Source organism: Charadrius vociferus, unplaced genomic scaffold, assembly GCF_000708025.1.
Source record: "Charadrius vociferus isolate BGI_N301 unplaced genomic scaffold, ASM70802v2 scaffold51, whole genome shotgun sequence".
Lineage (NCBI taxonomy): Eukaryota > Metazoa > Chordata > Aves > Charadriiformes > Charadriidae > Charadrius > Charadrius vociferus.
The window spans coordinates 2815349-2839814 of NW_009646939.1; the positions used below are offsets into that span (position 1 = coordinate 2815349).

Sequence of the window (24466 nt, forward strand, 5' to 3'; positions counted from 1 at the left end):
AGGCAGGGTTGGAGGTGGCGTGGGGCAACCTGCTGTAGTGGGAGGTGTCCCTGCCTATGGCAGGGGGGTTGGAATTCGATTATCTGCAAGGTCCTTTCCAGCCTAAACCATTCTATGATTCTATGATTTTCTAAATGTAACTAAGTGTTAGGTTATAAATGAGTGTTGAGAGTTTCCAGGGGAATAGCAACTGTATTTACAGTCTTGCTAATAGATCAGTAAAAATAAAATAGCTAGATATAAAAATAAAAAAAGCTAGATAAAATCTAGCTCAGGTGAATAAAACTAATAGCTATTCTCTTAGAACAACTAAGGTAGGCAGTAACAGCCTTTCTCACTGATCCAACTCCTTTTGTTTGGCAACTATAACATTTAAAGAATCACAGTCATAAATCATATGAAAGGATACATTTGGTATGATTCAGTTGAGTTCAGAGATCTAACTAATCCAGATACACGTTAGAGGGTAAGAAATTGCCAAATCTCAGTGTTACTGCTTAGACTGCAACATAGGGTAGTATGCAGTATATGAAGTAGCACAACTCTACATCAATCAGCAGTGAGAAGCAGTCACGTTAAAAACTTTCTTGTGAATTGCCCAGTATCTGCAAGCCATCTTGTCCTCACTGCCACAATAGCTAGATGAAAGCTAGTACATTCAATCCCACTTTGATTGCAGCACAGTCTAGAAACGAAGACTGGTCCTGGAGATGCTTTTCTGTTCTGAGCCCACATTATTTCCCTTCAGAGCCTAAGAGTCAATCTCCTGTCAGTGGCATCACTGGAAATAACATGAACTACATTTAATTATACATAGAAAATGCATTGGGCATTTGGTCTTGGCACAGGAAATTATGAAGTACTAGTGATATTCCCTGAACTCTATAGTAATAGCTCTACATTAACTTAATGACAGTATAGTCTATTAACTCTGAAGCATAATTCAAATTCAATAGTTAAGGGTCTGGTAAAATTCTAGGCACAACACCACACAGCTCAATGTTACTGATCTGTGGTGTTTCTTGAAACCAATAAAAGTATAAACCTAGCCAGAGACTAGTTTTTGGACAGTAACGGGACACAAGATATGCAGCTTCCTTCACTCATAGGATCATGAAAATTATTTCAGAAACCTATATTGAAGGAGTTTGAGAATTTGTTCTAGTCATAAGGAAAAACAGCCTCATGATTAATCCTTCCAGTCTGATTAAGCCTGGCTCCTGAGCCTTCCCAATTGCTTAACATTCCTTTTCTGAAGTCACTTTTCTGAAAAAAAAACAGGGGAACAGTAAGGAGCATGACAACCTATTTAGGGTCTCACATCCCTCGAGACAAACAAGACCACAGCTGACAGCCAGTGTACTGTTCAATCCTGACTGCTATATATGGCAACTGAAGCCCCTACAAGTGTCCTTCTTACACAAAGTATGTCAAAAGGGGATTAATTTTTTCTCCCCCAAAACTATAAGATTTTTCGCTCACAACTCTAACCATAAGCTTAAAGATAGCTATAGAGGTTTAAAAGAGCTGTGATACCCTCACAAATCACCAGTCATGCAGACAATTTTGAACTTAACTGCTTTTTACTCTCAGAAAAAAAAAAAAAAAAATTCCAAAACTCATGAGGTCAAACTGTGTGTAGGGATGTACGGAGGGAGCATTTATGACTGACTCCAACTCATCCTACTTACATGGCATGACATACACATTTTAAATTCCATGACTATAGGTACATTATAAAAAGTTTTTCAAGATCTGGGACTATTTCTTCCTATTAAGTAAAATAATTCTATTTCATTTTTTCTATTAATTCTATATTTCAGGATATTAACATGAAACATTTGACTTTCATATTTTACTGTGTTCCTCTTTCATTACTACCTAAAAGCAGTACTCATTCCAGGTCAAAACTATTCATGAACTACTGTAAAATGTTGGTTTTATTGTTAATACTTATCACAAGAAGAGATTCGTACATATATGTACACAAAGTATCATAAAAGCCTGTATTCTGTATGCTACTTGAAAAAATCAGTCATTAGTAAAAATCAGTCTTTAGTAAAGAGGTTACTTTATTAAAAAAGGACTTATCTGGGTGTGCAGTATTAAAGAGATTTAAAATGATAGGCAGTAAAATACATTACTGCAAAGGAAGAGTGAAGATTAAAATACTTAAACCTAACAAAGGAAAAATCAAAGTTGATTCAGAATCACATTTACGAACATCATAAGAGTAAGACTGAATTTAAAGAATGATACAAAAACAAGTACGTACTGCATAAATCATGCATATTTATTTATAGTACCTATTTAGTATTCATTAGGAGCACGCTTACATGACAGGACACTTACCTGATACAACTTCATGAACAAAAAGATTGAAAAGATAAACAAGAGACTGTAATTTAGCAACGAGAGCGCTAGTGGATAGTACAATACCCAGCTTCCAAACTAGCCTACAGATTTTTCTTCTTCATTAACATATTTGTTTTGCAACATTTCAGAGACACAAAACCATCAACGGTTTTCGTGATCTTCATAAGTGGCAGATCCTACTTAGGGATGGAAATTCAGCATGTGACTACCCAAAATCATATCCTTGATACTTTATATTGAAAGAAATTCTAAAAGCAAATACTGGGAATTGGCATTATCATGCCAACAGGATCAAACTCAAGTTTGATATTGCTAAATGAAATGCAAGTTCCTCAGCATTTGTTGCTTAAGTTGGGCAAACATATAGTTCTAATTAAGGATCAGGCTCATTAATTCTATTTTTTCAGGCTTTTATTTTGTTCAAAATAGAAAAAAGTATTTAACTTATAAAAGCAACTTTTTGTACAGGTAGATTAGTTGGTGAGAACCGCATACATGGCTGCTTTCACCAGATTCTTTTGTATTGACAGACTGTTCAATTCTATTTCATCAACATCATACTATTTTATCAACATTCCTAATGAAACTTACTAGTCTGACATGATTTGGAAGATATGATACCTATCTAGTTTTATATATACACATATAAAAAAAATATTCTTACCAAGATGACTTGGAAAACAACTGGAAAAAGATGGATTTCTTCCACAAGGCTGTAAAAACATATTTTAAGATTTATTTTAAAAGAGAAGTGAATTCTTATTTAACACACTAAACTAACAAAAGGAGCAGAGTAGTAGAATAGCTGTTGCCAAAATCCATGACCCAGAACCTCAGCCTTTGTCTAGCTCTCAACAAAAATGAGCTCCGCTTCTGCTATTAAATAGAAACAGCAATGTTATAATGCTTTGGAAATTACTTCTAGGTCTGCTTCACTGATGCGATTCAAGTGAGCGGAACAGTAATTAAATTAATATTTTTAAATGGCAGAAATTAATCAAAATTCAGAAATATAATAGTATACATACTATGAAACCGTTGGCGTGCACCATTAAAGAACGTGAATTAACAGACTCAGTGCCCATAGTGAAAATATAAGTATGCTGTGTTTTTTAAAGCATGCTACATACTAACTTCTTCGGTTTAACATATTAATATATGATACATTTGTCAGCCACTTCTCTTGACAATACCAAGGAGTGGTTACCCAAAAGAAATGAGCTGTTTTCTCCTGAATTTCAAAATCAGTTACAAACCAGCATGTACATATTTATAAGAAAGAATATTCTCAAAAAACAGTAATACTTTACATTAATGCAGTCTTTTCTACTTAGAACCCAAACCACTTTGTTAGTAAAGCATGTATCTGTCTCACAATCACTATGATGACATATGAACTATATGATTACTCTTTCCTGTATCATACTAGTTTGAAGAATGATTCTCCCTTTTCTTTACACACTTCACTAGATGCCTATTCACCAAACACCAAATTTTGTGTTTTGAAGATTTTTTCTTGTGTCTTTATAACAGTACTGAAGTGCTTTATAAACAATAGGTAGGTTTAACCTTATGATACAGCTATAAGATAAGAATGTATGAGGAAGCCCATGTAATAAAAGCAGAACTCAAACACGGAGAACACATCTGGAAGTGTTGAGGATGTCCACTATGACTGTATGGTCAACATGAAGCAGATGCGTTTGCATACTTATTCAGGGAACACGTCATACAACATACTACAAAACTGTCTTGCAAGTATATGTCAGTTAAAAACACAGTTATATTATATAGTTCTCTATGAGTAAAAAGGAGTTATATTTGACTAAAATAAACATTTAGTTTCATGTTTGAAGCTTTACTGTATAATACCCTATATACTGGCCTCTGGTACAACAATAATCAGATTAATTCTCTTTGGTAAACTATTTGTTAAAAAGAACCCATATGTTCCTAAAAATATATGTTTCCATATAAGAGTTTTTATTCACATCCAGTAAGAAAAGAGGAGAGGTACTGTTTTTATGCACGGTGTAAGCTAAAGCTCTAGACTGTGAACCAAAGCAACTAAAAGGAATTGCATGTTCTCTTCTATGAATTTAATAAGAAAATTGAAAGTGGGCTAGAACAAACATCCAAGGGTCATAAAATCATAAAATGTTTCATTTAGATTAATGTCACCTATCAAAGCCCTGGTTGTTTATATTTGCTGAAATCATGTTCTGTAAAGGAAATATAATACGGTAATAAGGAATGAAAGACACGCTAACAACCATATTTATGAAGAACTGATAATTACTTAGAAGTCATATATGTGCATTAAGTATAAATAATGATTTCCTATTTCATATAATTTTCCTATTTCTCTGATCCTTGCATTCCCATAAATGTAATCATGATGACCATATAGAACCTACATGAAGTTGGGGTGGGAGTGGGGGCTTACTGTAAGATTAATTACATTGTACAGCACTGGCATGCAGACTTAGAGACAAGTAAAACTTATCTACTAAATTGGACAAAGCATAACAAAATGATATAATTGTCTGCACCTATATGAATGAACATGTTTATTGTAGTTAGGTAACAGCCTTGTTCAACCAGATTTATTCTATTTTTCTTGCATACAGAAATGTGTAAAAGCACAAGTTACACCCAACAGAAAACATAATACATTCTTAGAGAGAAATATGAGTATATAAGGAACAAAGTTCATTTTTTCTAAGTTGAGAAATCTGAATTTAAGGACAATTTCTATCCGTATTAAGTTGATGGATTCATATGCAAGGGAAATCCCAACAAGTTCCCTACATAGGTCAGGAAAACCTAAAAGCTGTTCTCCCCTGTGCCATCTAACAACCCTTAAATAGACAATTAGACACAGCCAGGTCATAAGAGAGTCCCAGGATTGCAGATAGAAAGAGTTATTATATTTGAGGTCCATTTTCCAGGGCTAAAGCTACCAGTTTAATTAAAAGTTTACACGATGTTTGTAATACAGAATTTTGCTGATGTGGGTATAGCAATCCTGGATGTAAAAAAGGTCATTTAAACACCACAAACTCCCCAAAAGAGCAACTATTGTAACAGCAATCATATTGACAAAACGAAGCTTTGCCAGCACAAACCTTCCTAGGCTTAGGGCATATTGGAATTACTTACCCCAGCAAAAGCTGCTTACTTTGCTATGTAAGCAGCACTTACAACTGAGAACACATTAGCAGTAAAATACAATCAAATACCAGTAGAATAGGTGAGATATCCTAATTTAGGCAAAACTTAGAAAAATTCATTTGTGGTAAAGAGTAATTCATGAAACAACTGCTTTCAAAAACTTTAAGCAGTCCCGATAGTTACAGAGTTACAAAGTCAGCTACGCTTTCTGCTGAGATAAGCTAAGATGAAACTATAGCCAATATGACTATTCCTAAAGGTCACATGCAAACCTTTATGATTCAAACAAGAAATAGCAGCAGCTTTTGAAGAAAATTACACACATCACTTCACTAAAGCATAAAGTCACATTGAGCAATGTATTAAGACAAAGCTTAAATCTGATTTATCCCAACTTTGTGTATGTGCACGAGAAAGTGAGTGACATTATCACATTCTTCATTGCCATCTTACTAAGTTTTACAAAGCAAAAGTCTTAAAGCAGATGGAAGAGAAGTTTAGCTATGGGATTTATTTCACAGAATGGCCATATTCTAAATCAAAAGTAGTTTGGTTTGTTGTAGACTTTTTAAAAAATTATATTAAATCAGGTCCTATCCTGTTGAGAAAACATACAGAACCAGGGAACTACAGGCCTCTCAGTCTGACCTCAGTACCAGGGAATATTATGGAGCAGATTGTCCTGAGTGCCATTATGCGACACATGCAGGACAACCAGGTGATCAGGCCCACTCAGCGTAGCTTCGTGAAAGCCAGGTCCTGCTTGACAAACCTGATCGCCTTCTATGACAAGGTGACCCGCTTAGTGGATGAGGGAAAGGCTGTGGATGTTGTTTACCTGGACTTTACTAAAGCCTTTGACACAGATTCCCACAGCATTCTCCTGGAGAAATGGCTGCTCACAGCTTGGATAGGTGTACGCTTCACTGGGTAAAAAATTGGCTGGATGGCCGTGCCCAAAAAGTGGTGGTGGCCAGTCACAAGCGGTGTTCTCCAGGACTTGGTATTGGGCCTTGTACTCTTTAATATCTTTATCAATGACCTGGATGCGGGGATCCAGTGCACCCTCAGTAAGTTTGCAGATGACACCAAGTTGGGAGGCAGCGTCGATGTGTTTGAGGGTAGGAAGGCTCTACAGAGGGATCTGGACAGGTTGGATCGATGGGCCAAGGCCAATGGTATGAGGTTCAACAAGGCCAAGTGCCAGGTCCTGCACTTGGATCACAACAACTCCCTGCAGCACTACAGGCTTGGGGAAGAGTGGGTGGAAAGCTGCCCGGCAGAAAAGGACCTGGGGGTGTTGGTCAACAGCCAGCTGAATATGAGCCAGCAGTGTGCCAAGATGGCCAAGAAAGCCAACAGCATCTCAGCTTGTATCAGGAATAGCGTGGCCAGCAGGACTAGGGAGGTGATTGTCCCACTGTACTTGGTCGGCACTGGTAAAGCCCCACCTCAAATACTGTGTTCAGTTTTGAGCCCCTCACTACAAGAAAGACATTGAGGTGCTGGAGTGTGTCCAGAGAAGGGCAATGAAGCTGGTGAGGGGTCTAGAGCACAAGTCTTATGAGGAGCGGCTGAGGGAACTGAGATTGTTTTATCTGGAAAAAAAAGGAGGCTGAGAGGAGACCTTATCGCTCTCTACAACTACCTGAAAGGAGGCTGTAGTGAGGTGGGGTCAGTCTCTTCTCCTAAGTAACAAGCGATAGGACAAGAGGAAATGGCCTCAGGTTGCACTGGGGGAGGTTTAGATTGGCTGTTGGGAAAAATTTCTTCACTGAAAGGGTTGTCAAGCATTGGAACAGGCTGCCCAGGGCAGTGGTTGAGACACCATCCCTGGAGGTATTTCAAAGACCTGTAGATGTGATGCTTAGGGAGATGGTTTAGTGTTGGACTTGGCAGTGCTAGGTTAATGGTTGGACTCAGTGATCTTAGAGGTCCCTTCCAACCTAGATAATTCTATGATCATACATATAAGCAAATTATAATTCTAAATACCAAGTACTCACATTTTCTTCTCATTTAACTCTACACCCACATAAACAATACTGGCTGAAAGTAACTGGTCATCTGATTTTATAAGACTTGTCATCAGTACAGTCTGAATTTTTAACTCTAGTAATTTTCAGAATGAGATTATGCCTGATTTTGCTTTCAAAAATATACATGATCTGTTTTTCTAAGACATCCAAAATTCCTTCTTGCAAAATACAAACCTACTGCAGGACACTGAACACAGGACAAAGGCTTTTTGTTACAGGTGTGATCCCTTAACAATCCCAGGCACATACTTTGAAGTAAAACCCTTAAAACGGGACTTCTAGTTTAGAGCTTTCTGGCCCAGTACTTGCATGCAAAAGTAAGTACCAAATACCAGGATGTGAATTTACACTGCCTTGCAGTCACTTCTCACATGGCTAATTCTGGGACACGCTAATGAAGGCAGTCTTGAGGAGAGAGCACAAGACTCTCTCCTTTCTTATTGGGCATCAAGAATATCTATACTGGTTCCCTCTGTAGAATTCTTTGTTTGATGAAAATGCGATGAGATATTTCAGTTGTAAGTGTTCAAGATGAGTATTATACCAAGTTAGAAAAAAAAAAAACAGAATGAAATCAATAAAACTTCTGATCTTGTGCCACTTGCAAAGCAATTTAATAATGTCACTATTTTATTCCTCTAATTAAAAGTCTAACAATTGAATATTCTTATTTAGTGCCTTTTTTAACTTAATTTTTAAAGTAAATTCTCTGCTTAAATGCAAAACCATAAATTCTACATGTCTAGATTGCTGTTTTCCTCCATTATAGGTAGGATTTACCTGTAGGTAGGCTATACCTGCAGTGGCAACTGGTCCCTAAATAAAGGAAATAAGGCAAAATTCTTCTAGAAAAATGAAGAGCAGTGAATTTTCCAAAACACTGAGATTTGTGTTCTTAAGTCTCTACATTTAAAAAAAAATCAGTATATTATAGTATTGTCGTAAGTTTTTTAAACAAAAAAGTCACAAATTGCTACACCTGGAGTAAACACTACTAATTAGTTTTTCACTTCTCATTATACAGAATAAATAAATTTTCTAGAAGGACATCAAAGCAACAAATAAGACACACCTCACAATAAAAAACAGGAGTTAGTATATAAACAAAATTTGATTTTGATCCCTGACAAATGACTTAAGAATCCATGCTCTTTACATCATGATGCACTACAGTCTGCTGTTGTTCATGTCTGTATTTTTGGTCTGGATCATTCATAAAAAACCCCAAACCCACAAGTGTACGAATGTTTGCATTATCAAACTGAAAAGCTGCAATAAAGGTTAGACAATAAATACAAAATGGCCAACACACCCATGACCTCATGCCACTTTAGTAGCATGGAAGGACAGAAAGTTAGTGGACATGTTCAACTGGAAATTCCTCGATCTCAACCTCACACAGCAAGTAAACCCAGGGATGTACGTTTTTAAGTTGGAAGAGCCTCTCAGAGAGCCATTGGTGCCCTGAACAAATTACAGAAGAGCTCATCTAAATTTACTCTTTTTGGGTGAATCCCAAATAATAATGACCCACCTCTGAACTGGAAAGTTTCAAAGTCATCTTACTGCCACACTTGCATACTATGCCCTTCAGTAGCTCTTCAAAGACAAAGACAAAGATCTTGCCATTCATTTTATGAAATATTATACCAAGGCACAATTTACAATGGTATCCACCACAAAATACATCAGGGAGAAGAACCCTATCTTTAGGGGTTCCAGTTATTTTTACAGTCAATTTTCTTTAAAAGAGTTACTCTCCAGTTCCTAAGCCTTCTGAGCTACTGCAGTTTACATCTCAAATGACCCAGGGGGCAAGGAGGAAGAGATGACTTTTGGCTTTTCTGCAGGCAGAAAATTATGTTGGATATAGAATAGACTTTTATTTAATGCTTTATTTTTTGTAGTAGACAGGAAAGGAAGACAAACGCAACAATGAAGATCCATATGTAAGAGAGATGTACATCACCATTACTTGATGATTTTAAAGATCTTTCACAAGAGTATAATCAATATTGAATACATGAAACCTAAAAAGGAAAGGCTGACTGCTATTCATAGCACAAAGCAACAAGATGTGAGAATTAAAATAAATGTTCAACTCCACTATAATAAAAATATCTGAATTAGGATATTTCTTCTTTCAAATATCTTGAGTATTTGCAACAACTGTTAAAGTATGTGAAATTCAAGGAAAGTATTTTTCAATACGTATAATAGGAAGATTTGTATTAATGTACTGATCCATAGCAGATTTGTTTTTATATGTATCAGCAGCTGAATTGTTAATAACTTCCAATAATTATGTGGTGAAATAAAAGGGGCTTACTTTCAGTCCCAGCATAAGCTCAAAAACTGTCTGTTCCACATGTTTATTGGAAGGGTGACAATGCAATGCCAGTCATTTTGCCAGAACTCTCAGCAAGCTTACTGAAGGAGAACAGTTTGTGTTTTCAATTCCTGTTCAGTTTCAAGCTTCAAAATTCATATTTTTATAGGAATATTTGCCTTTTGATATGTCTAAACTACAACATAGTGTTTCACCAATTTCCCATTATTTCCTACAATTTTACCCTTGCCTATTCACAAGTAGTATAGGAATCCTAATATAAAATGCCCCCCTCTTGTATTATGAATTTATATTAAAAAATTACTCCCAGTCAGTGAAGCAGAAATTGCAAGATGGTATGGAAATTACATTAAATTTTTTAAAAATTAAGTAGTGAAGTGTATGTGTTATCAGCCCCAAATATGGTATAAAACAAGAAAACATTATGACCAAAAGCTTGAGGGACACTAAGGGTTATGGTCATAAATAAAAATATTTGGAGCTGTCTTACAAAGTTGCAGCCTCTGCACATTCAGTGGAAACATAAAACTTCTACCTTACTGGAATTATAACAATTTCCTGCTTTTTAGGGTGCATAATCTTTGTTTCACTTTTCAAAAGAAATTACCTGAAGTTTGACTACTTAAAAACATCTGATTTTAAAAACTGCATTTCTTTCCCTTGAGTACTAAGTCCTAAGGGATATTTTGCTTGGAAAAAAATATTAATATAAATATTAATATTAATATTTCCATTATGTGTTCTCTTCATGATCTCTTGACACCTATGAGTCGATGATTCTTCTTAGCTTTGAAAAAGCATTCATTTAGTCTAAAACATTAAAAATACACATTCAAGCCCTTTTCAATAGTCTCCTATTTTCTCCTATTACAAAGTATCTTCATTCACCCTGATATCAAGGATTTGAGATTTAAGCCCATGGTGTTCCAATTCACATTGTTGATGACACTAGAAAGTCCGTTCAGAGCAATTTCTCCTGTCTGCGAAGTGCTAGCATCTATAATGTAAAGTAATATGCCAGGCTATTCCTAGTCCATCAGTACCATCAGAATAAAAGAAAAAGCAATATTCCTCCTGACATTACATATTTACTTTTTTTTTCTCTTATACAGAGCCTAGCTTTCCAATCATAGAATGGTTTAGGTTGGAAGGGACCCTGAAGATCATCTAGTTCCAACCCCCCTGCCATGGGCACGGACACCTCCCACCAGACCAGGTTGCTCAAAGCCCCAAATTTAGTTGGTTCTATTGTGGGACACAAAAATAGTCCAATACTGCCAGAGATAATACCTACACACCACAGTTTACTTCAGTTTGTTCAGTGACATATTTCAATATGGATACATGGTTGATAATTTTTCCTATTCCACTTATCTCTAAGAAACCAAATGAGGAAAATCATGCATTGATTTACATATTATACACACCATAAACTGACACTAACTCTAGTTTTGATTAATCCGGTTTTCCATGATCATTTTACAGATTGTTTTCCTCTCACTGTGCAGAACAATCAAAATTGTGTTCTGAGCACTATTTCACTGTTACTCAAAATTAGAATTTACTAGCAAAAAAAAGCTCTGGTTAGACAAGTTATTTCAAATACATCTCAGAGACTTTTCCAAAGCCTTTTTTTTATGTATTTATAAACTTTAAAGTCAAGCTTGACTGAGATTTCAGCCTTAAGCGGATGCAATTCCTTAAACATAAAATCATCATTTGCTAAATAATTTGAACTGATTTGATATATGAAATAGCCTCAGACAATTCTCAAAAAACTTTCAGTCAGATGCTCTTAGTCATATGATCTAGTTTTAGGTAGTCCTGTGAGGAGCAGGGAGTTAGACTCAATGATCCTTATGGGTCCCTTCCAACTTGAGATATTCTATGATATAAGAAACACAATAGTATATCAAGGAACTTTTTCTTCCTTCTGGCCTTCTGTAGCAAGGCACTCTCGTGCCCGAGAGTGTTCATGAAGAACTATTTATATAAATAAGGATTGCAATTAGTCTTTTATATCAACCAAGATCTTTGGTTATTATTCTTATCCCTAATAAATTATAAACATGATCTGTTAAAAGAAAGAATGAGTGTGAGACAGTAGTTCATTCACCAACAAAATCAACACTCTACCAGTAACCTCGGAACATTTCCAAGACAGCAAAGCATTCATGTTAAACCTCAGACTTTCAACACGTTGTGAGTCAGATAATGTTAATGAAAGCTTCTGAGCCCACATGGTTTCTTAAAAGGTTATCTGTAAGGTGTAAGCATAAACACACCCATCTGCTAAATTACTAACCTGTTTTCAATGCACTAAATAAGGAAGGTAAAGTAGGCCTTACACCTTCAACCTAACTCATTCGAGATTCCTCTCTTTTAACATTTCCTTCAGATCATGACACAGCAAGAAGCAAGGAAGCTGCATAAAGGACATTTAGTGGGTTTGGGGCCTGTTCTAAAATAGCATACAGTATTGTAAATCCTTCCACATATCTTCCCCCCTCTCCCCTCCCACCCAAAAAAAAAGAAAAAAAAAAAGAAAAAAAAAATTCTTACTCAATTTAAAACAAACAAAAAAGCTTTGGATTGATAGAGACATGGCTGATCGGGGACAAATGGAAGGGAGGGGGGGAGATAAAAGCAAAGGTCCCAGTTCAGTCACCAAAGATTGCTTCTTCAGGCAGTCAACCAACATTGATTTCAAGTGTTCCAAATTCCTATGAAATTTCATTCTACTACCACAATCTCTGGCAGAAGTTTGAAAGAGAGATACAATAGAAGGCTGACAAGCCTTCCACAAAGCAAGACCTTTTCTTCACAGAAGCACTTGTAATCAAGCATCTCAGATATTTTAAAAATAATTAAGGACTATCTAAAGGAGAAAAGAGCCATTAAGGTGAAATGAAGCCACGCATTCCACACTGGGATTAAAATCTGAATTGAAAATGAAGATCAACGTTTCAGATTTTAATTTGTGTAGAGACTGCAATTCTTGCACATGTGATTACCTGCAACTGTTCTTTCTATGCAGAGTCTCTAGGGAAAAAAACAGTAAATATTTTGGAACTTGCTAAAAATCCAAACCTATTTTCTGTCACTGAAAGAAAGAGGACACAAAGGCAAATCCATCGTGAGCTGAAAAAAAATCTAGGTAAAAATGAAGCTTTTAAAAAATTATTTTTAATAAGCATTAACTACATAGCTACGAAACACCCTTATCTATATTCATTCAATAAAACTATAAGCAGGTAGAATACCACCACTCAGTGTCACAATAACAAGGTTAGCTTTCATTCCTCTGAATATTTCCTCCATTTAAAAAAAATTTTAAAAACCCACAAAAAACTACCTAAAATATACGATTTATCTATTAAAAAGAAGCATGAGCAAGAAAATGTTGAGATAACATTTGGGAATAGCAGCATATCTGAGTTGGATCTGCATGAAGATTTAAGTGTCCTCATGGTCCTACAATTTCCAGTCATAAAAAATAAAAGCATCTATTTTTATATATGTGGAGAATGTTGGCTTAAAATCAGATTTGCAATATTCAGAACACTGAGCAGGGATCTAGCCAATATGACAGCTTAAAATGCCCCTGTCTTCCAGGTTCAGTAATCAATACCCATTTAGGATTCACAGTCTCATGCTTTACCCGCTTTTCTTATTTTCTTTTTTAAAAAGGAAGTTTGGGGGTTTTGTTGTGTTTTGTTTTAATGATTATCAAATGTCTTCCTTAGAAGTGTAAGAGACACCCAGCTTCCAAACCTCTTCTTCAACCCCAGCCTTCTCCAGGGAAATTTAGGTAGTCAGTAGGCTACGTTCACTCTACATATGGTTATGCTTCAACTTCTCTTTATGAAGCTGTCCTACTGAAGAGAAAAAGAATTAAAGGTTTATCAGACCACAGAAGAACAGAATGACTTTGTCACCTATTTTTTTAGTTCACTATCTGGCAAAGTGAGAACAAAGTGTATACCTTGTTTAAAACTCTCTGCTTTCATAGGAGAGATTTAAAAGACACAAAATGTGATGTTATCAGATACTAACTTTTGAGAAAAGTCAGATGGGGGGTTGAAAATCTGGGTAATACAGACATTCTAAGCTGAACAAATGAGTAGAAGCTATTCTGAAGAACAGAACTGGTGTTCAAGCCCAGAGCAAGAACCATGACATTCATTTCAAAGGGATGAAATGTCAAACCCACGACAGATCTTTGAAGAAGCCAGTCAGTAAGTGGACAAAGGAGAGATGGTTGATACAGTATTCTTGAGCTTTCAAAATGTATTTTATATGGACCTCTACTAAAGGGTCTTAAAAAATAGTGAGGACTGTTTAGATTGCAAAACGTACAGCAAAAGGAGACAATATGCCAAAAATGCATGGATTAGTGCGTGCTGCTTTTTCACTGTAAAAACTTGATGCCACAAGTGGCAAATGCCAGAGTAAACAAAGAAAACCAAAGTAAACCTCTAAAGATGATAAATCTACCTATGAAGGTGATTATGGTATGGAATAACTATTAATGCTGAAAGTTATTTGTCAAATACCTTTTTGAAATCACATAAATGAAGTGAAAATTACTCATCAATAGATAATATCTACAGAACACCACATCTTCTTACATGGCTTCTGAATAAACAACTCACAGGGGGCTGAGAAAGCCTGCAGAAAGTATTGCCACTTGCCTACCTTCTTCCTGTAGTCTTCTCTGGACACCTACAGTTGAACACAAGTCAATGGACTGCATGGTGGTTTAGACTTGCTTCATACTGAACAGAGGATTTGTGGCAGAACTGAATTATCTCAAGCCTGCAACTCCAACTGCAGTACCCTAACCAGCTGACCCTTCCTCATTACCTGATTATTTTTTATTTGCTATTTATATTCACAATGGCAAAAATTCACTATTGAAAGTAAAAATAGCCAAGAATGAACAGTATTTTCTCCTTCTGCTTAATGCTTTACATTAAAAGAGTGAATTTGTGAACCTTACAATATGACATTTTTCAATAATTGACTGAACAGTAACATCAAATAATAGCCTCGCATTTTTTAAATTTGGACATTCAGCAATTGATCAGCAACACGAAAGCGGAAACAAAATTACAGGTATAAGGTTAATAGCTAATTTCTGTACTAAAGAGGAACTTTTATAAATGTAACACTAAGGAGTTGTGTTTTACATTAAAAACGGTGATTAGTATTAGAGTCAGTACATGACTAGACTATGAGAACTCACTTGCAATAATGAACTCTGACCACCACCTTTGATATGAATTACAATGATGTGTGGCTTGACAACAGTGCTATTAGCTGACACACAGCTTAACATTTCAAGAGTCTGTTTCTGGGTAAGCCTTCCTGCCTGGTGTTATTCAATAAAGCAGCATATATGCAAATATTGTACCAAATAACAGGAATAGCAAAGATCATATGAATTCTTCGCTGTTTTATATTAGCATTATTTCTCTAACAAGAAAATGAGAGTTTTTACAACTCAGTTTTCAGAGACGTGAAACTAGTGTAATCAGAATCAGGTTCAAAATCTACATAAATATTCCCCAAAGTTCTAATAAAGTTGTATCATCCTCTGACAATCTCTCCCAATCCATCCTCATTGTGATTTTCTCACTAATGTTGTACACCTCTAACATGTAATTCCACTGCTCAGTTCAGTTGGACTAGGCCTTATAGGCTTACCTGTTATCAAAACTACTCCATATTATTTTATTCATATTCATTACAGAAAACACAAAAACACATAAAAACAGAGAAGTAATTTAGAAGCAAACAGGTCTACTTTTTAAAGTAAGCACTTCAACCTTAAACTAGAAAATCAAAATGAATAATGAAAAGAACAAAGTGGTTTTAAAGCTATTAATATAAGCCCACATTAATCAATTCACCAGAAAATGAAAGCACTGAAGTGCCAGGCTGCTAGTATAATGGCAAAGAAACTACAGCAGATTCAAAGATGTTCTATGCATAACACTAACAAGTGCTTGTGAACTGAATCACAATTCTACCAACACAAACCAATTAAAAGCACCACACTGAACTCCAAAGAGGTTAGGGAGGAGGGTGGGGAGAGCAGGGCAGTGGTGTTTACTGCTTGGTTTTTGAAATCAAGGGCATGGATATTAGACAGACCATTTCAGAATATACTGACGTGTAAACAAATGCTAATGTAGAACATCATGATGTACGATAAGAGGATCAATCAATTTCTAACACCAACTCTAAAATGTGCCTTAATGGTCTTTAGCAGATAATGTATGGGTACGAACAGTAGCGTGAATGAAGTTTGAAACTTGGACCATTCTTGGATGATTCCAAAGACATTGTGATAAAGAGTTACTTTAATTAATCAAGACAATCTGCTGCGGTGTACAAGGTCTACCCACCTATCATCTTCACAGGTACTAGATCTGTGGCATTTAGAAGTAGCAGATTTTTTGTTGTTCTTCAGCACCTTCCTACTTTGTTTTCTGATGCCTTTTCCCCTCTTCTAGTGCAGTGCCTAATGTCCATCTAAGAAATTTAGAGTAAGGACAGAAGGTGAGGAAGGTTCCTTAATTGGCTCCCCTGTCCTTCAATCCACCATAACTCTAAGAAAGGTCACACTATTAGTTTTCAGATGATTTAAGAAGAGCTAATTGATATACCATAATAATGGAAACTAAGACATTCACATAAACTCCTCCTTATACTAGAAAAATTTGCAACCTGATCGTTACAGACCACAATAAAACAATGTATAAGACTCAAAGCAGGAACCAAAAAAACCCCAACCCTTAACGAATAGATTATGTCTGACTTTCTATCTGTACATATACACATACAACCTATATATAAAGTTGACAAACACACAAAGGACAAGGTATCTTATGATACTGTTCTTTTTGAATAGCCTTTGCATAGTTAAATCAGATCTTGCCCTGCTCCAGACATTTGCTTGCACTGTGAGAAGTTCAGTTCCTTCAACTCCTTACACAAGTACAATCTACCAAGAGTAATTAACAAATGGAAAAAACTCTAATGCAAATTCTTAGTAGTCCAGAGATCAATCATTAACTGAAGCTACATTTCCTTAATATCAGTGATTTCTTTTCAAAATCAGTCTCAAGAAAGCTGAAAATGAACTCAGCTATTAATTCTCACGCTAGTTTGAATGTCCACAATTTTTCTTATCGTAAAACATTAAAAATTCTTGAAGAAAACAAGGCAATAGGTACTTAGAGCCACAGCAGAATACTATTAACACTCTTAAAGCCAGACTACTAGCTTTGAGCCAAGAATAAAATAGGCAACTGATGGACAAATTCTGTTCAAAGCTCATCCTCCCAGTATCTGATGTTTTCTTAGTAAATGAACTCTAAGCGAGGTTGTATCAGACAGCAATTGCTGCATGATGTAAAAACAGGTATATAAGGGAAACATCTGACTCATTCAGACTCTAACCCATTAAGGTCATAACAAACAAGAAAACACACATCCTTCTCTAAAACTGTACTTCTCTAAAATGTGCTCATAAACATGCTCTAAAACTTCTCTAAAAACATGCTCATAGAAACATATTAAAGTGGTTTTTTACAGCTGCCATCTTACACATGCTGGAACTTATGTTTGTTAGAGATCTAATACTGCAGCACACTAGTGGGGTATCACAAGAATTCTCCACTACTAAATTGAAAACCAGTAGAGTGGAAGAGTTCCCATAATACAGAAAGTTAAAAATGACTCCCAACAGTGGAGCAACGACAAACATTACAAGGTATTTTTTGTACTCTTACAAAATATTAATTATTAAAGGCATTCAAAATATGTATTGTACATTAGCATTATTTTATCATAAGCTTACTAGCCATTAAAAATTATAATATTTGAATATCTGTGCCTCTGTCATATAGAACAAACTACCTGTAATAGAAAAAAAGAAGTGTCCAAAAAATGGTAAAAAGATAGAATGTTTTTCCTCTGATATCACAAGTTAGCTGATTTACATTATCAGCTCCAAAAAAAAAAAAAAAAAAGACAAAGAATTGGAATGCACCTGTCTCCTTTCAAGTGCTAAAATAAGAACAGCTCAAATGCTGATGCCTCTATTGGGAAGCACAGAAGAAAAGAACGAGGGGACGGGAAAAAGAAGAAAGATAAGCATGAGATACAAGAAAAATGGTGGGACTAAAGAAAAGAGAGAGCAGGAAGGAGAGAATGTGTTAGGTGAACATATCTGAGAACAAGCTACCGTATGGAACAAACTAAATAAAACACAGTAGCCCTCATCTTCCTCCCAACTCACTCCTATTTCAAAATAAGGTTAATAACAATAACTATTTTTGAAAGTCATGTAAACAGCAAGGTAAATATTAATTTAACGCTGCCATTTTGCAATCTTTTTCCTACCACCATTTTTATGTGTTTAAAGTTGGTCACAGTAGAAAGCATCCATCCTTGAAAGCCAGGCACTGTGGACGAAATGTAAGCTTGGAGAAGCCACAGAGGCTCTATGAAAAAAGTGACTCACATCATTGTTGTCAGTACTAAAATATAGTAGAGTTTTTCCATAAATAACAAAATTTAATCCCAAAGGATTTGTGCCCAATGTTACTTATTTACTTCCCATCACAATAAAAGCAGATACTTTCCATCTGCCTAACACAAGGGGCGAAAGAGAGCATATGCCTTGAGTAATTCTGAGCTCCACGCGTACTGATCAATTAACCATCAAACCAAAACAGAATCAATTGTGATCTAGTGTTCACTATAGCATGTATCTGGTTCCCACTTTGTTCACTAGCAGTTTGTGCAAATATGAATATTATTCACCTCTATCATACTTTTGATGCATCAGCTACTTCCAGCTAAAGTTACTGGGAAGACAAAGAATCAAGAAGACGACAGACCAAGAGAACTGCATGAACTCCACTCCTTCAGAAATCTAGCCAAAGAAATTATTTAGTGAAAGTAAGAGAAGAGTGCCAGTAAGACATGTGAGAAAAAGAACAATCACAGATGTGTTAATATCTGGAATCTAGTAGCCTGTCCTTAAATAACAGTACTGAATACACTGGTATTTAAAATTATTAATAGTTCATTGGATATCCACAGCTGCTCTTCAGTAATACTAAAAAAAGAATTGCTGTCTGCTGTAAGAAGACCACGAGGATGAGGGTGCATCCACAATCTACCCACATTGAGCACAAGGGCAAATACACACAATGCCTCAAATAAAGAGAATTCATTAGGCAAAGGAAAAGTGCTGCTATATTATCCAGCATTGTAGTTACAGAAATATTTTTCATAACTCTTAAAGTATGAGAATATCTACCGGTTAATTCTAAAAATAGAAAGCTGAACTATTTGTTTGTGTAATACATAAAATCCTGCAGTAGCATAAACAGCTTCCATAAAATACAAATGAAATTAAGTACATTTACTGTATTCAAACCATTTAAAATCTCAAGCCAGTCGATTTCTAGTTCATTTTTAGTCTACTTAGTGTATTAAAGTACTGTATTTTAAAAGATTTAAGTACAATAATAGATTAAAAGAGGACGTTTTCATCTTTTGTAATAATAGCAGTGGGAGAACAAATTAAATTTCCTTCCTTCTGTTTTTTTTGGTTTTGGTTTTTTTTTGGTTTTTTTTTCGTTTGTTTGTTTGGTTGGTTTTTTTATCTTGTGCTCTTTTCAATCAAAGCAAGATGGTATGGTACGCAGTGACTTCTAAACCGTAACAGTATCAGACACCACCACCAGACAACGGTGAGTGCAAGAACAACCGAATTTTCTGGCAGATCTGGGAAGAGGAATAGCTGCGTGTGTGTACACGTATGTGAGAGAGATGCTTCCTTATTACTATCAACAAATGCAGCTTAAGTTATAAGCCACCTTTTTTTTTTTTTTTGGTCTATCAGTCTGAACTTTGGAACAAGAAGAGATATTAAGATACTTTTAAATATACTGAAATGTACCTACATTAACCATTAAAATCTGTATTTAGGGACTTTAAAGGGTAGCTATATTTGCAGAAAACTGAACAGCTTTAAAGTGAATTGGCTGGTCTCAACCTTTTACAGACACATCACCTTTGTCCTAGTACAAATATGCTTAGCTGGGCAACAGTTTTGATAATGTTTTGGTATTAATTTTTTTTTTTTAAGTTTTTAACAGTAATTTTAATGTTAAAATTCTTATGATTTTGTCTTTAGTGTTTCATTGGCTAAATACATATTAAACTAACCAGGATCATATAAAATTGGCACAAAAGATTGTGTTTCATAACAAACACTCTCCAAGGATTTTCTAAATCTCCTAAGTGCTAGCCAAAGTAATACAATAGTGAAATCTAAGTTATTGTTAATTCCTTATGGAAAAAAATTAATTGAAACAGAAACAACCCAGAACAACAGAGAACGTGTAGTTGTATCACCTCACAGAAGCAGGGCTGTGTTCAGTCAGGGCCACCAACAGTTTCAGAGCATACATTGGTACTGGGTCTGGAGCCATCAGAAGGTTCTCATACCTGAAAGGGAAGGGAGAAAAGGGGTAGCAACAGGAAAAAAAAAAAAAACACAAACCCCAAACAAACAGTCAAGAGATGCAAGTTAAAAAGTTCATATTAAAAATACATCACTTCCCATTTCCAAAATTTATAATAACCACAATGGAAATACAATGCTGTTTGGAACTGTACAAAGCAATAAACAAGGCTTACTTAGAAACCGTATTTTAAAGTCAGCATCAGACTAACTTTAAAAGCAGCATCAGTAAAAGAACACAGTAATTTTTAGAGATACACAATTATAAAATATGTTATATTTATAAAATATAGCTAGTTTAGCTATATCAATTATATAAAAATATATTTAATATATAAATTATATAACCATATACCTAATATAATAATGATATATTTATACATATATTTAATATAATTCTATGCATTTCTAAAACATGCATTTTTGTCTGTATTCATACCATTTATTTATTGGTCTATATTATCGTTTCTATATATTAAAAAAAACCCTAATCTTTAAGAGACAAGTAGAAACCAAGCCTCAAAATATTGGGCAGAAGATTTATTGGATGCTCCAGAAGACCATCAACCAACTATTATATGACTAACCTCTATATTTTGTTTACAAAATGAAATATGTTTCATTTTTCTCAAAATGAAATATGTTACTTACAGAACACTTGCATTGAGCTTTATGTTTTATTTCAAATTTCAGAAAATATTGCTTTAACTACAGCATGCTTCCATTCTCCAAGTAATATGGAACAGAATAATACAAAAATACTTCCAAACAATGTTTATTGAGAGCTATGGAAGTGAAGATAAAACTACAAGAAAAACATCTATGAAACATTTCCAAATACCACCTCATGGAAATCTTGGTTAGGGAAAATAGGCTGCCAAAAACCAAACCGGACCTTGCTCTTGCTGCTAACATTCCAGCAACACCCACCCAACAAACAGGGTTATTTTTACTTCGTTTAAATCAAAACGTATCTGGAGGGCAATAGGGACACAATGATGGAAGAGAGAAGGGTGTAAACATAAAAAAACCCACAGACTCAGCCATGTCAAAACACTGTCTTTGATTACAAATAGTGCTACTCTAAACATGTGGAAGTAATAGAATTGGAAGCATAAATCTCTTCATTTGTAAAAGAAAAACCATGAAGAATTAATCAAGTACAAATGAAAGAATGATTTGTATGAAAACATGGTAGGTTATCCTGTTTTGTGCAACAAAACCCACCAAGAATTTTACTTCACATCTTGAGATCCCTAGTGCTGCCTGAACTGAGGAATCTGGATCACCTCCCACCACCTGGGTGTTGGCATGTACCCCACTGTGTGCTAGCTCTTCACTGGAATGAAGATCTCCTCTCCCTAGGCACCACACCTCAGCACACTGATTTACACAGGAAGGAAATTTAGAAGGACATGTGGTGCTTTCTTGCCAAGTCTCCAATCTGGACAACACTAAGACAAGGGTGAAGTACATCAGCTGTGCGTTCTTGATGTAGCCTGTGACAGCTCCTTCACAGGGGCTAACATTCCCACACAAGCACACAGCCTATGGGCAATGTGTCACGGCTACTACATATCAGCTTGAATGTGCTGCAAGACACATTGAGAATCTGCACAATTAACCAATTAGAAATCAGTGTTGTTTTCATGTCTTCAGTGATTAAAATCTCTCATTTACAAATAATAGATTTCAGTTCCTGAAAGGGAACTATTTCTCATTGGTGATTAAAAAGTCCCTTTCTTCATAAAATAAGAAAATACTATAAATGCATTAATAGACACTGATCCTGGAAGCCCTACATGTGAGCAATACATATTCCTACCAAACATAATGGAATTACTTGCATTTTTTTGCAGAATCCATGACTAAATCTTTTCAGTCAAGCAAAGATGCTATCAGGTGACTTATGTGCCAGAAGTCAGTTGCTCACTGCATAAGACGTGGAAATGGTAATTCCTAATAGTAATTCCTAATAGTAATAATGAATGAATCGGCCATGCTAGATTAAAAATCTGACACTTGGCAATATACTTATTTTATTATAAACACATCAATACCTTCCCTAAATGGGGTGCACTTTAAACAATTTTAAGCTATGTATTTACATTTGAGAGAAACTATTACTATTGTGCACACTTAGCATGCTAATTCCTCGAGGTTCAATTAAAAACAGTCTCACTTTATTTCCTTTTACTTGCACTCTATTCCCCCCTCCCCCAAGATAACATTAGTAAAGGATATTTCTATTTCATTAGGAGATATGAATATATGAATCTTCTCTGAAGGGAATATATTCCGTGCTTGAAATACTTCGTTAAATGAATGAGTTCATCCAATGATTTCTCTGCCACTTCAAAACACAAACCAATTTAGTAATAACAGTTTTAGAGAGTATTTATAATGGTTCTATGAACTCTAGGTACTACACTGCAAGGAGTTACTTTGTCAATCTTTTCTATAAGCAACAGTGACAAAAGGACCTAAAGATTTGGGGACATGGATCCTCTTCAGCTCTTAAAAAAGATGAAACATTTTATCTACAAATAATCTCAAGTATTCTGGACTTTATACTTGCAGAACTGGCTTGGCAGTCTACTAAGAACAAGCTACATAATCTTTCAAATTAAATAAAACTTTATTTACACATTCCTCTCCTTTTGCTGGTTCTGGCTCAAAATTCAAATTATATATAATTAGGAATATTAAGAATTAAATGCCAAAGAGCTGATGTTTCAATTTCTGATAAAAAAATCTGGATATGTAACAGAAAGCATTTGCCTTGTATTTATTTTCTATAGCTGAAAGTTTCATTTTGGTTATTAAACAATCAGTAAAATAACCTTTCAGTGAACTAAAATTTAATGACACTATTTAATTAAATTTGATCAAAATCCTATGAGGAATTTAACTTTCTGATCTACAAGCACACAAATATTTAATGGAATTACCATTTTATCAATGATGTAAAAGATGAGAAAAAAAGTGGTAACTGCTTCATTCCTGTATTTATCTGAAAATGAAGATCATTTACGTTTCATGCATAGTAACGAAAATTATATTTCCCAAGTCAGTTTTACATTTAAAGAAATCAACTTATGGAAGATATTTATAGGAATTAAATATATACACAAATTAGCATCATTATAACCTTCATTAAGAAGAACATCAAATGTTAAACCCAGATGTCCCTCCCTTCCATACTCAACAGCTCTCAGTTGAATCTCAGAAGTAGAATCACTCCTTCCTACTCCCCCAACTCAGGCTGCCCATGAACGGCCATTGCATGCCCCCTCTCCTATACTGACTAGCCACCAGTGGAGTCACACTCTGTCCCATCCTTTGTCCAGCAACAGAAGAACTAAACATCAAACACCTGTTCAGCCTCCAATTACAAGCTAGTTGTCTCTTCACTTTCTATCTCAGAGTTTTCACATAACTCTTACTTCTTGGGATAGAGCTTTACGTTATCTTCACAAGTCGGTTGCACTGAATCTTAGACCTTCCTTCTCTTTGGATTTAGGCCAGACCATTTTGCATTCAGATAAAGCTTCTTTTGAGAAGTGCAGAGAATGTATGAGTATTCATTCCTACCTACCTCCCATCAATATTTTCTTATCCATGCCTAGAACATTGCTGAACAAAACTTACCTTTCATGTCTTTTTTGACATCCAAAGCAGCTGCTTTGGTCTTTTCTTAGTTTCTTTTTGAGTCTTCTCCAAATTAAGTTTTGAGGCTTTCAAATCAAAACTGAGTTTGAGTTTTCTTTTCTGCAGAAAAGCCTCAACCCCTCCTCTGCTTTTTGTTCCCTCTGTGCCTTCTTCTTGCACTGATTACCCACTCCCCACAGGTGAACATATTTACTAGAGATTGGCTCAACCCACAGGTTCAAGTAATGTATTAAATATGCAGACACTAGTTAACTCTTTCTGAATCACTAGAAGATTTACATACTGTTTTACCATGCTGCTAAG

General features: G+C 35.4%; 1 protein-coding gene across 1 annotated transcript in view; it reads right to left on the bottom strand.

Moving 5' to 3' along the window:
- Positions 1-24466, bottom strand: part of ULK4 (unc-51 like kinase 4) — a 254582-nt gene that overhangs the window by 126827 nt on the left and 103289 nt on the right. Inside the window, 2 exon segments of the mRNA XM_009895025.1 lie at positions 3041-3089; positions 20383-20475. Coding sequence (XP_009893327.1) covers positions 3041-3089; positions 20383-20475 — 142 coding nt within the window.